The sequence below is a fragment of the Grammomys surdaster genome, unplaced genomic scaffold (genome assembly GCF_004785775.1).
Source record: "Grammomys surdaster isolate TR1022 unplaced genomic scaffold, NIH_TR_1.0 126531, whole genome shotgun sequence".
Taxonomy (NCBI): domain Eukaryota; kingdom Metazoa; phylum Chordata; class Mammalia; order Rodentia; family Muridae; genus Grammomys; species Grammomys surdaster.
In genome coordinates, this window is record NW_021621323.1 from 264,722 (window position 1) to 279,612 (window position 14,891).

At 38.1% G+C, this 14,891-nt stretch overlaps 1 protein-coding gene across 3 annotated transcripts in view; it reads left to right on the top strand.

Moving 5' to 3' along the window:
- The window catches only part of Pdlim5 (PDZ and LIM domain 5), a 158,867-nt gene that overhangs the window by 126,573 nt on the left and 17,403 nt on the right, over positions 1-14,891 (top strand). For all 3 annotated transcript variants that reach the window (XM_028760397.1, XM_028760398.1, XM_028760399.1), the window contains exon 9: positions 13,145-13,319. In XM_028760397.1, coding sequence (XP_028616230.1) covers positions 13,145-13,319 — 175 coding nt within the window. The remainder of the gene's footprint in view (positions 1-13,144; positions 13,320-14,891) is intronic.

The following is a 14,891-nucleotide window of genomic DNA, read 5'->3' on the forward strand; positions in this document are numbered from 1 at the left end:
GGAATCTGGAGCTGATGCAGAGGCCATGGAGGGGTGCTGCTTACTGGCTTGCTTCACATGCCTCAATCCGCTTGTTTGCTTATAGAGCCCAGGACCTCCAGCCCGGGGATGGCACCACCTACAGTGTGCTGACCCCTCCCCACCACCACCTCCCAATAAGTCACTAATTAAGAAAATGTCCTATAGGCCTGCCTACAGCCCAATCTTATGGAGGCATTTTCTTAACATGTTCCGTCCTCTCAGATGACATTAGCTTGTGTTAAGTTGACATCAATCAAACTGTCCAGCACATTTTCTTTCACCATAGTGTTAGATTTGTTGCATCTTTACAGTTGGATATTTTCATTAGCAGTTCTTATTGTATGAGGAAACATCTCCTGCATAATTTCTTTAATTGTGTGTACACACAGCTCCCAGTTGAGACTTGTTTACTGTCATGTCAGCTGACAGTGGCAAGAGATGAATGAGTATTTTTTTAAAAAAAATTATTATTAAATCCTTCCATGCAAGTATAGCTATTCTGAATAAAACAAAGGCATCTACCTGATAATATGGCGACATAATCAGACATAGTAAATGTGTGCCATTTAGTATTTAGCATACCTAACTTCTGATACTGATATTGAAGAAACACCGATTTCCATACTAGTCTATGCAGAGCCTTGCTCTATAGCCTTTATTGGCCTCAAACTCACCGTATTGCTCTTCTCCTGGTGCTAAGATTACAGACAGGGGCCCGTACACCCAGCTTCCCCAACATTCCTGCTAAGTCATTGTTCTCTTTATAAAAATCAGGTGACGCACACAGTTTTTATTAATCATTGGATTTTTTATCTTTTTTGGTATTTATATTGTTATAATACAAAAGAGTGATCAGTTAGGAATATTTGGGGAATAGTACATTTGATGGAGTCAGAGGTAAAGGAAAGTGACAAACTGTAGTTTACAAAGTACTTAGTTGACTATAAGTACCTCTTACATTCTTTGTTGAAAGAACTCATCATCCTACTTGAATAGAGAAGCAGCCTAGAAAAGACCAAACGGCATCACCTAACAATCACGTGCTAGAAATTGTTCATTAGCAGTAATCATTTTAATGGCATTTTAGCTTTAAAAATATCTTTATCAAGACTACACTTTAAGTCATTACAATTAAGTTGACTATCAACTTACTAACAAATTAACAGGCTCTGAGAGAAGTAAATAGAGTTATTCAGTTGATAGTTCCATGAACCATTACTTTGACCCTAGATAACACATTTCCTGTATGGCATGATGGCATTAGTGATTACATTAGGAGGACCAGATCTCAAAGGGACAGCATAGAGAGGATTCTTGTTGAGGATAGAGAGAATTAAACTATGTACCTTGCAGCTGCTAAATCTGTTTTGGGTGGCATATTGTTTGCATCTAATCTTCACGTTTGAAATTCAGATCATTTAGCTACAATTTAGTTAATCCACCCCTTTAATGTGTGATGCCTGAGCACGCCTTTATTGTGTGGGGTACAGTTCTGAAGTAAAATACAGCCTTTTGCTTTATTATGACTAGACAGAGCTGGGAGAGAGATCTGATATGTTATTTTTCTTTCCAAGGAAGACTCATTTATTTGTGAGATTTGATTAGATCCAAGACTGAATGATGCTCATCTCAGTTGTAAGTGGATATAAATCCTGTCTTTATTTGAAGGCTAAAGTAGATAGGGGTGAGAAAGGAAATTACTGATACTACAGCCACCCCAAATTTCATTGTAGGCTTTGTGCTATGCTAATAAATCGAGGTAACTAGATTTGCTCAGCTTAGATGGATGGATTTATTGGTTCTATTTTTAAATTTTTGTATGAGTAAGTAAATTGCTACCAGTTGCATGTATTTCATCTCTTCTAATAATATTTTATTGCCATCTGGTCCCTGCATTTTTACATCATTAAATAGTTCACTCACTACAAAGTCCTGAGTGGAGATGGTCACTGTCCAGAGTGGGATGTGGTGCAGAGAATATACTTGCAGTCTTGATATAGCAAATCCATTCAAATTTAAAATCATGATTCTTAAGGGAAAAATAGAGTGACACCCTTAACTATCACTTTCTTTACTTGTGGATATTTTCCATGGGAGCTTTGTTGGGGTGTTGGAGTCTGTTTAGTGTTGTGGAGCGCATCTGTAGAAGCCTTCCATCCCTCCTCTTGTCATCTCATGCTGGCATACTGAACCTTGTTGTAAGAGATGTATCTAGATCTGTTATAAATGCTTTTCTTAAAGAGTTACTACTCTTATCTCACACATTTGCTTCAGATGTCTTTGGTCACACCTGGCCTACCTGCTATTAATTTTTTTAATAAAGTTTTACTGATGCGTGGCCATGCTCATTTCATGCGTGCCTATTTTCAGGCTTCAGTGACGTATTTAAATATTTGCTGTTGTAGTTGGGGTTTTATTGCTGCAAAGAGACCCCATGACTATGGCAACTCTTAAGAAGGAAAACATTTAATTGGAGGTTACTTAGAGTTCAGTGGTTTAGTCCATTATCATCATGGCAAAAAGCAGAGTGACAGGTAGACATGGTGCTAGAGAAGGAGCTGAAAGTTCTTTGTCCAGATCAGATGGCAGCAGGAAGAAAGAGTGAGCCACTGGTCCTGGCTTGAGCTTCTGAAACCTCAAAGCCCACCATAGTGACGCCCCTCCTCTAACAAACCCACACCTTGTAAGAGTGCAACTCCCTATGACTCAATAGGGCTCTATTTTCATTCAAATCACATCTCAAAAGGTCACACAAAAAATTCGTGGTTCCTTACAGGAAAACCCAAACTTTGGATTCAAACTGTATGAACAAGAAAGATGTTATGCTTCCTAATTCTGCACAGTAGATGCAAACTTTACTGGTGAGCTGGCAGCACCCCTTGTAGTATTAACCCTGTTCCACATGTGATTACTTATTTGCTTATCTGTATCCAAGTGATGTTCAGAGGCAGGTGCTTATCCCTGGATATATCTTTCAAGTGGAGTAAATAATGAGTCTGGTCTCTAAGGAGTGGTTTAATAACTGGATGCTTTGTTAATCAGATGAAGTCTCATGTTGAGTTTGACCCCTGGCATTTATGAGACATTTTGTGCACATTCTGTAATGTAGTTACATTTTCTTTACACTGCTTCATTTTCTTTCTTCACATTTGGTGGTAGTTATTGTTTTCCAGATTGGGAAGCTGAGTACAAATGATGATGTTTCTAATGTTCCAGCTTAGAAAACAGTATTATTTAACATGACAAAATCTTGCATTTTTTTTCTTTCTATATCAGTCTTTGTCTGCCTATTGAGGATTCTATTTATGCGGGTACTTTGAGTCCTCTTTATCTTCCTCCCTGTTCTCTGAGATTATGCTGCTGTTTGTTTTTGTTAAGGAGATGGCAAACAAGTTATTTTTATTACATCTTGAAAAATTATGAAATAATATATATACTTACATGTTTTATGCAAATAGAATGCAAATTACAATTATTTTTATAGTCATATAGTCCAGTCTGTTCTCAAACTCACAATGTAGCTAAAATTGATCTTAAACTCATGACCCTCCTGCCTCAACATCTCAATAGTAGAATTGTATGGGAGAACCACCATACCTAGGTAGAAATTTAATGTCCATTTTTGTATGCATGCTGTATGTAGGTACATATTTTTATGTGTTGAGGATGGAGGTCAGTGTCATGTCTTCCTCAACTGCTGTCCTTTTTTTTAAGACATAGTATATTAGTCGGGGTTCTCTAGAGGAACAGAACTTATATAATGAATATATGAAATATGGGACTTATTAGAATGGCTTATAGGCTGTGGTCCTGTAGTTCATCGATGGCTGACTACCAACTGAAGGTCCAAAAATCTAATAGTTGTTCAGTCCATAAGACTATATATCTCAGCTAGTCTTCAGTACAGTAGATGCCAAAATACTGAAAAAGTAGGCCCTAATGGCCATAAAGGAGTGGACTTGCAAGAATGAGAATAAGCAAGCAAAGAGAAAGAGCTTCCTTCTTCTATGTCCACTAATTTTAATATTTAAAATTAAATCTGGTGTGGCCCAGGTTAATGTTGGATCATCCCACATCAAAGGATCTGGATTAAAAGTGAGTCTTCCCATTTCAAATTATTTAATCAAGGAAAAGATTTCTCACAAGTATCCCCAGCCTCTTGGATTTTAGTTAATTCCAGATGTAGTCAACTCTAGATAATCGTCACAGTTTATTTAGACTGGCTAGCCTTAAGGCTTATCTTTACTTCACCATGCCTGAGATTGTACATGCTTGTTACCATGCCTGGCTTTTATGTGGGTACTGGGGAGCCAAGCTCCAGTCCCCATGCTTGCATGGCCAGCATTTTACAGCTGAGCTGCCTCCCCAGCCTGCGGATAAGGCTAACAATCCTTTTTTAATATTCCTAAGGTTATAAGTTACATCTCAGTTTTGCTTTTAAGAAGTGTGTTTGAGTAAGGCAGCTAAGCAGTTACAGGTGCCTGCCATCAACCTTGCTGGGCCTCATTTGATACACACAGCCCTCAGAATAGAGGGAGAGGACTGACTCTTGCCTAGCGTACTCTGACCTTCTAGTGTGTGCTGTAGCGTACACAAACATGCAGACACATGCTAAATAAGTTTCTTAGCTTTTCAAAAATAAATATTTTGTTTGAGTCTTTTGTTTCTTTTACCTTTTATTCTTTTCCACTTTTTATGAATAATTCTAGCATCCCACAATAAAAGCGTGACTTTACTTCCCACTGTATGCCACATATAACAGTAATGAAATTATTCAGAAACACTATACATGTTATGATCAGTTACATTATTTGCTGACTTTAGTTAATCATAGGAAAACCCAGGTTATCATCTTGTGTTTTTATCTGTTACATAATTGCAACTATGTCACAAAGAAAATTTTTCTGTCAGCTTAACAGAGAGAAGTCTACGAGAGACTTAAGAGAGAGTACAAGTCTGTGTACTGGGTAATATTTGGTAACATGCATTATAAAAAAATTAAGAGAATGGTGCTTAAACCAAGTTCCTATATTCACTTTAATTAAGACTTTGTAGATCCAGTTTAATCTGAGTTCTTAACGTTGAAAGGATGGCTGCTAATGGAGAGGCTGTCCTGGTGAGGTGGCAGCGACATTTGATACTTAGCCTTAAATGCACCTGTTCCAGTTCTTCATGGCGGACATGCCAGCATTCCCCACTGCTTACATAGATGATAAGAGTTTAATCTGTCCAATTTTGCTTTTAATCATTGAATTAAGCAAGTCCTTGATGCCACTTAATAAAAATTGCACAAACTTCAGAGTGTCCTCTGATCTTAGATCTTGGCTTAACTCTTTCCATTTTTGCTGCATATAATTTCACGCCTGGATTATGAAAAGTAGACTGTTGTTTATGCTTTCAACATAAGGAGCTTGATAGAAAAATGCACAGAACCTGTTTTCTTTTGGCTACCATCTGTTTAAGATGGTTGCGAAGGGGGCAGAGAAGAAAGCATCCACTGTCCACAATACTATGCACGCGTGTGGCCATACTGCTACTCGATTTAGTGTGTGTAGAATTTCTACCATACCTTCAAGAACATACTCGACTGCTGAATTACAATTGAATAGTGTCACTTTGATATGGACCAGTTTATTTATACAAGCCCTAGATTAGCTTGCGGTTCAAACAGTTGTTTTTCACATCATAAACTCATATATGACTTCTGAAAGCCGAGCTGGAGCAGTGGACACTTGTCTTTTATCTTTCTGAGATAAACATATTCATTAACATTTAAAATATCATATTCATATTCATTAACATTTAAAATATCAGCTCATTCTCCTGACAATGAAAGTAAAGTATTACATGATTTTCATAAGGAATCAGAATTTTTATGGTTATTTCTAGGTTAATTCTCATAGTTTTCTTTGTTGCCTTTTTATTCAGAAATATACAAACACATACTCCTTTTGTTTTTCAAAACATAAGAAATTCAACCTTACATACATATGCTTTATTTGAAGAATTTTGTACCTATTAAAGATTAAAGAATAGATAGCCATATTTAAAAGAAAGAAAGTCATATTACTGTGGAAAGTAAAATAGCCTATTAAAATATATGAAGGTCTTAATATAATCTAAGCTTTTAGAGGCACTAGGACAAGTCTGTTCTTTTTAGAATGATGTCTTTACAAGCAAAAAGGAAAAAAAAAACAGTGTTTTCATACATTTTTTTCTAGATTATTCAACTATGCTCATGTTCTAGTTTGATCTCTGTTGATGTGATAACGCACTCTGACCAGAAACAGCCTGCGGAGGGAAGGGTGTATTTGGCTTAGACTTCCAGACCACAGTCCATCATTGAGGGATGTTAGGGGAGGAACTAAAACAGAAGCCATGGGCAAAGGCTGTTGCTAGTTTGTTCTCTTGCTTTCTCTCTGGCTCATGCTCTGCCAGCATCCTTATAGAGCTCAGTACCACCTGCCTAGGGATGGTGCCGCCCACAGTGTGCAGGTTCCTTCCACGTCAGTCGTCAATCAAGACTGCTTCACAGACATGCCACAGGTCAACCTGATCTAGGTAGTCCCTCAGTTGAGATGCCTTCAGATGACTCTAGGCTAAGTCACATTGATAGCTCAAGCCAATTATGGCAGATTAGTATGGAAATTAAAAATTAAAAGAGCAGAAATTAATCATCTTGATTATCTTCAGAAAGTATTCCCAGATTTCTCTCATGCTTGAGGATCACATTTGCCTTTATATTTTAGTGAATCAAAGCATTCCCTGACAAAGAACATGCATATATAATTGGTTCATAATACATGTTTGAATGAATGAATGAATGAATGAATGAATACATAGAGACAAAGACTTCAGAATTGAATGTCAAGTAGGAAGCCAGGTTTTCCACCTATTCCTTTATTGGCTTCTGTGGTATATAATGTCTATCTTTAAAGTACTTGACACTGCTTTCTCGCTCTCCAAGGAGCACCTCTTTTTTCTGCTTTCACTGCATTATAGTTCAGCTCTGTAACTCCAGTGTAAACATGCTGTGCCTCTTGAATCATTCTCATAGCTTTAGGTATATGTCCTGAGTTCACATATTCACTATTCTTACTGTACTGAGATGACAGTAAAAAAATTTTTTAAGACTTCACCCATGTGATGAACAAGACCATGAATGTCCTCATCTATTGCATATTCTAGTTCAGTAGTATGGCTTTACATTGGCCTTTTTGAACATGCTTGCTATCCTAGTTTGCCTTCTAGTGCTGTGGTAGACATCATCACCACTGTAAATTTGAGAGGAGTTTATTTCATCTTATAGCTTATAGCCCATCATGAAGGGAAGTTAGGGCATGAACTCCAGGTAGTAATCTGGCTGCAGGAACTGAAGAAGAAACCGCGGAGGATCACAGCGTACTGGATTGTACTTCATGGCTTGCTCTGCATACTTTCTTCTATAATCCAGACCCACTTACTGGCCTGGGCCCTTCCACATCAATTACGAATCAAGAAAATGCCCCCGTGAATATGACAGGGTACAGTCTGATGGTGGCAATTCTTCACCTATGATTTATCTTCTCAGCTATGTGTAGGATTATGTCAAATTAGCAAAAAAACCAAAGAATGTAATGGACAGTGGAATGTCTATATAGATAAACATGCTAGCTTTCTGCCTCCTACAGCTTACCCCATGTGTTCATCAGCTCTCTATTCGAGAAAAAAATAAGGGAGGTAATCAATGTTAAAAGATTGTTTATTTTTCTTATTACTTTTATGATTTTTAAATTATTTATTTGACAACTTATACAAATGTACATTATACATACTGACCACTTTTCAAACACCCTCCACCTCTCCCTACATAACCTCTTTCTCTACAAATCTCTTTTTCAAGTTCACATCTGTTTGTCTTGTTTGTGACCTACTGAGTTTAATAAAGGCTGTGCAAGTGACAATGGGTTTAGAGCTATCCATTGTAGTTGTTGGGCTCACCAATAGGTACACAGATGGAGACAATGAGTGCTCCTCTCCTAGACACTAGCAAAAGCCGCTAGTTCAATGTAAGTCCACTGTCTAGTACCTAACATCTATGAATGTGTTGTATCTTATGATAAAGGAAAAATTCTGACACGCATGCACTTAAACTTCCTTATTGATTGTAAAGTAACTAGTAGAACTGGAGAACTGGAGTTGTAAATCACAAGAGTCCCGTGAGGTCCTTCCACTTCCTAGCTGATCTTCGATGGGACCCATCTTGTGTAGTTCCAGTGCTGCTAACTGCAGCTGTGTATTCGTGGTTGCAAATGCCTATGTGGAGTCTTGAGGTCGGCATTTCACAGCCTTTCACTATATGTTCCAGCTCTTATCTGCTTCCACAAAGTTTCCCAAGCCTTGGAGTCTTTCCCATGTAAATGTGTAGTTTAGGCTGAGTCCTCAACTGTCACGTATTCTCAGCTTCTGGATCATCCACAGTCTCTACATTTCACTTCCAATCCACTGTAATGGGAGGCTTCTCTGATTAAAGGTAAGGACTTTTGGTCTATAGGTACAAACATACCTGTGTGGAAGGCAGTTTGATAACTATATCAACAGTACTTACCCCACTTGGGGAAAAATTCTCCATGCTGCTCATTAGATTGGTTTGTAGTCCCAAGCATAGGTCTCTCTGGAGCAGGCCTCAGATCCAGTCAGAGGGCATTTGCACACTAACAACACTCGTGCTATTACTACACAGGTTTCAGTCCATTGTCCTTTTTGGTTTGTTAATCTGTAATGAAGTCTCATCATGACAGGAGTGTGTGGCAGAGGTCACCTCATAGCCCATATCAAGAGATCATGCTGGGCTGTAAATTTCTACTGGGCCCCACCATATAGAAGGGTCTACCAACATCTCCTAGCACCTTGGATGGGGACACAAAGCCATGTCACGTGCACTTCAGAAACGTTTTATATCTGAACTCTATTGCACTGTAAACAAAATCAATTATTTGCTGGCCTGTGAGGTTTTTTAAACGTAATGAAGGCGTAAATCATTTTTATTCCTAGTGGCAAAGCCAAGCTCATAGCTCGATGCTGAGTAGTTTAGAAACCAGTTGCTTAACTTCATATCCATGGCAGTCACTGTCCTTTCCTGACTGTGCGTTTTCCATCTGTTAAGTGGTACCAATAACGTTGTAGTGATGCAATGGCATTCTTCTTCTCGATTTCCTTTCATTTTTAAACAACAAAAAATCCATACCTTTGATTTGAGCCTTTGAATGTATGGTTTTGTATGTGTGCTTTTGTGTATGTGTGTGTGTCTATGTGTGTGTGTGTGGGTATGTGCGTGTAAGCAAGAGCTCATGTGGCAAGCAGTAGAGAGAGGTAAGAAGTAACAGATTTGATACATCATCATGAGAAATATTTTTAAAACTAGTAACTCAACTGTAAGTCATCCTGTATAGTTTACTTGATTAATTTAACAATTTTTTATTTGCTGAGCAATCTACCATACTGATAAAATTATTTAATACATGTTTAAATTATTTGGTGTTAATCTCTGTAAACACTAAATGTTGAAAAGTGAATGGAAGGACTGAGTATGGATGTGTGTCATTGTAACCCTTGAAAACTAACAGTATTACTTAATGAAAGGGACATTCCCATGGTTTATTGAATAATAGCTGATGGCTTTGAATTTCTAGAGAGCTTTGTGGTGCTGAAATATATCTATTACAAAAGGAAAACATTTCAAACAAAGTTCCCGTTGGGTTGAGATCATCCACAGAAGAATCCGAGTTTAATGAAAATTGTTCAGGATTAAGGTTGAAGAAGAAATGTAATCTAAAGTGGGGCTCACTTCCCACTGTACAGACTCATGACAGTGTTTGTGGCTTAAATTTCCACATTGTGAAATGGGGTGATTCTGTGTTCTTATGTGATGGTCTTACCAGAAAGTAAAGGGAAAAACAGTGTTATTGATAAGCATTTAATAATAAGTGCTTTTTGTCATCAAGATACACTGGGTTCAATATATTTGAAGCATCTGGTCCTCATGAATGAGTACTTTTCTGAGATGGTGCAGTAACTATCATGGAAACAGAACTCACTTTATTCATTCACTCAGTGCCGCATTTTCTTACTCCTCGTCTTGCCAAGTGAGTAGAGCCATAGGATGGTGCTTAGTTATTCAGATGTTAGCCATTCCTGTACTAAAGAAGAGTGAGGTTCAGCCCAAAGCAATAGTATTTGATCCATATCATAAGTAACCATGTCTTATGACTGCTCAGGGCTCAGTTGTTACTAGGCCAGCATGGCTTTGTGTGCTGGCCAGTGTGCTAGCACACAGTAGCAAACAAGTGTGAGAATTTCCTTCACATCCAAGGTGGTACGTAAGACTAACAGGAAGCAATAGCACTTAGAGCCTTCTTATTTGTATTTAAGATACAGCCACATGTTTTGTGATTAAAAATGCTTTTCATATAAATAAGTAGTTCCTCATGTACCTTCTTGAAGCCTGTGCCAGATGGGATATGTCCTATTCTACAGTGACTGTTTAAGGATTTTTGTACTCATTTACTGCCTTAGAAATGTCCGGATGACTCAGTACTTTAGGGCTTATGCATAGATAATGTGATATGGTAGATGAAAGGGTTTCATTCTCTTTGAGGTCTGATTTCCAGATTTTCCAATTAGTAACTTTCACATTTGAAACCCTAACCTTAATCCACATTTAAGAAATGGCTGTCTGTATAGTCTAAGGGCAGAGACAACAAAGTGAACTGATCTTCTTTGCCGTGTTTGGTTAAATGCCTTTCACTTTCTAGTAGTAAGGTATAGTTCTCCAGTGGCAAAAAAAGAGTACATATTTTGTACCCATTTTAAGAATTTATTGACTGGGAGAAGAAAAGATATTAATAGGAGTTGGATAAATAGTATGTAAATTATCCAGGCAGGACGCTGTAGATGTTAAAAGAGAGGGAACACTTCTCCTATAGTGGTCAGTGGAGACTTTGGAGAAGAAAGCAAAACTTGAATGATCCTTGCAGAGTAGGGCAAGGGTAAGTAAGTAGCACTTACTGGATATTTCCTTGGCTGAAGGTCACAGAGGTGAGCGTCCATTATGATTTTCTAAAAGGACCCTGAACAAAGCCTGTGTGTGTATGTACCTGGTACATGAGCCCACAAGAAATTGGAAAAGGGGAGAAATCCCAGATACAGTCCAGGATAGTGGTGAAACTTGTCCTAAGAGTCAAGTGATAGGGTATGGTTTGGATAAGAAAGGAGGGGTTGACTGAAGAACACTTGTGAAGTAGTTGCTGGAGTCTGAAGATGAAGTATTGGGGACATGGGAGGCAGAATACCATCCACGCCTGCCTGCATGGGAGAATTTAAAAAGAGAGGTTCTCGGGGAATGCTTTAGGGTGTCCAAGAAGAGACCTACTTACATGCTTCAAATATAGACTTGTAGACTGAACATGGAAAATGCTTTCCAGTACTTCAGGAGATAGCAATCCTGTGCATAGAAACTGAAGAGCTGTGGTAGGATTGTGTTGTGAGAGTAAACGAAGTACCAAGGGAGAAGTTATGCCAGTATACATGGCACTAATGTCCTTTCCCATTTGTTTAAGATACTATGTGAACTAAAGAGAGTGGAAATGCATTCCCAACACGGTTCCCTGGTGTTGAAAGCTGCATTTAATTGAGTGAGGACCACCCACAGCACCATAGAAGGGCAGGGATTCTGGGTCTGTAATTGCAAACCTTTGCAAACATATTTTATTCTAATAAACTATCCTGATAGCTATGTTAATTAATTATATACAGTTCTAATCACACCTTTAATGGATGTTGTCTGTTTGGGTGGACATAGAAGAGTATATGTATCACATACTATTGATTTGTGTTATATGTGTATGCTTTCATTTAAATTGTTCCCTTTAAACCATTTAAGTGTGTATCTTTTCTATTCCATTAGGTTTTAATTGTTTGTGGGTTTAGAGAAGCCTTCTGCTGGTTTCAGACCCATTTATGTTTACTCACCAACGTATTGATTGATTTAGCCATTTCAGAGATTGTGTTTGTCAGAGCATAGGACGAAGAGTTCTTGGGAACATGCTATGTTGAAGAAGAAAATACACAGAAGTATTAGTGGACTACTTAAGACATTCATGAAAAATTATGGGAACATAGACATACATTTGATCTCCATTATGTGAAAGGAACCATGGTAGATGTGGGTCAGGGCGATGGTCTAAAACAGTTCACTGAGGAGTTGAGTCTTAAATCATGCATGGTAGTTGCTGTGCATACAAAGCTTAAGGTAGAGAAATGGCATTGCTTGGGGCAAAGGCAGCCTGTGCATAGGAGATCATGTGCACAAGAAAAAATGAGGCTGTGTGGTATTGCTGTAGCATTAAGTGATGGCAGAGAAGTGAAAAATGCCATTGACCAGGAGGTGACTGGACAGACTCATGCACAGTGCAGAGACATGAACTGCATTCACTGGTGAGAGCAAGGAAACTCCTGAACCACTCAGAGTCTGGTATGCCAGCACTTCAATCTTCAGTGATCACTGGGAGAATGAATATGAGGGAAAAGGAGACATTTGGCAGCTAGTATAGAAAGCAAACATTCAGGACCTCAGTAGGAAGCATTGTGGGAATGGAGGCAAATCTGTGGGAACCTGACCTGTTCTTCCTGCTCTGGAAGGATCAGGGATGATGCTGGGTAACTAGCTGACGGGCCTGGTATCTGATGATGCCATCTTCTTTGAAAATACAAACTGGAAGACAGTAGAGCAAGCTCTTTATCTTCAACACACTGATGTTTCCCACATGCCTGTGATATATTTGGAACTAAGTTTAATTGATTAAAGTGAGCAGAGACCACGGGATGGAAAGAATACATCACCTCTGACAGTCATCTAAGCATATCTCCTTGTGAAAGTAAGAAAGGAGTAGATGCCCGCCATTGTTGTCGCTCATATTGTGGCCAATCCCTGGTTTATTCTCTGTTCACTTGTCTAACGGCCACCTAGTGTTTGAGTCATAATGTTGCCATAATGTCAGTGAATAAGTTAACCAGTGATTTTGTTATTAGGAAAAGTTCGTATTTGGCTTTTTCTCATTCTGTTTCTCTGGCATTTAATTCCTAGCACCTTCTACTGGAAGAATTTCAAACAGTGCAAGTTCTTCAGGTACAGGGGCACCTGTGAACCCAGCTGTGGGGCCACCCCAGCCAAGTGACCAAGACACACTTGTACAGAGAGCTGAGCACATTCCAGCGGGCAAGCGAACTCCCATGTGTGCCCACTGCAACCAAGTCATCAGGTCAGTCAGTCTGTTTTAAAGTTTTCTTCAAAGTACTTTGTACTAATGTGGATCTTTTTAATCTTCTGTAACATGTAAACTTTTATTATCAAAAAAAAAATACTCTTGCTACAACTCAGGATTACCGTGTATAACCATTTTATCAATAATAACCATATTATTTTGATTAAAAGTAATCCTGGGCTCTCTAAACTATTGACTGTCAGTTAATTCATTTCTACCAGATCTAGAAAAATAATCATTAATGTAGTAGCCCTTCAGAAATATTAAAATTGTGAGACTTGAAGGGAACCTGAAGTCATTTATCTCAGTGCTATCATTTTAAAAACTGTACAAAAGAGGGCTTTCATTTACTGGAAAAATAAGTTGTAACATAAAAAAACGAACTTTGAGGCCTGGAGAAAAGATTAGATTTTAAACACTCAAGCCGTAAAAGTAGATTTTTGTATCTGTTCATAAGCACCTTAAGTATTAAAATACATCTTCCAAGCATTTTCTTCAAAATCTATTTTATTGTCTTTTAAATTCGCCAAAGGGAAAATGCCCAGAGAATTTTTAAGCATATTGTACTACAGCTTATTAAAGGTCAGAATCCTTCTGAGTGGCTTTTAAAATGTTATGAGGTGTGCATGTGAGTGCTGGTTGCAGACATCTCACCAGAAAGACCTTTGTTGGCAGTAAAAGTAGTTGCTTGCAATTCTTATACTGTCTTCATTTTAAACTTTCCTGTTTTGAAACAGTTGAAACAATGGGATCTATAAAGGCAAATAAGCTTTAGACTAACATTTCCTTTTTTTCTGTTACATCAATATTACTTAGCATATTTCTAGACCATTATTAATAAGGAAGGTGGAGTGAGCCAATGCTTTAAACATCAAGTAAGTAATTATCCCCCTTAACCTATCAGTAATTGGATACCATGTGAAAAACAGAATACACAACACAAGATCAATATAGATTAGTATTTTTATTTTGAAGATAGTTCATTTGTGACCATTTAAGAATGTAGAAAAACATAAACCAAAAGCTCAAATTTATACAGTCCTACCACCCAGGTTAACCACTACTAGTTTTCTAGTTTATAATTCTTGGGAGAAGGCAAGGGGACAAAGGGTTAATACAGGGTTTTGCTGTAGCCTAGAACTCATTATGCAGTCCAGACTGGCCTCAAACTCACTGTGATCCTTCTGCATCAGACTCTGAAGAACTGATATTCTACTTGTGAGCCATCCTGCCCAGCCTACTTCAGAATTTTAAAACATTCACATAAAAAAGTATTGTCTTATACAAAAGGAATAGATTTTTTTTTTTTTTTTTTGGTTTTTCGAGACAGTTTCTCTGTACAGCCCTGGCTGTCCTGGAACTCACTCTGTAGACCAGGCTGGCCTCAAACTCAAAAATCTGCCTCCCAAGTGCTAGGATTAAAGGCGTGCACCACCACTGCCCTGCTGGAATAGATTTTTAATCGTTATTTTTCTTGTAAATTGTAATTATATCTTCTTCATAAGAATATGGCTGCCTAAACATTATATGATCAGTGACAACACCAATAGACATGCTAACACAGAAGAG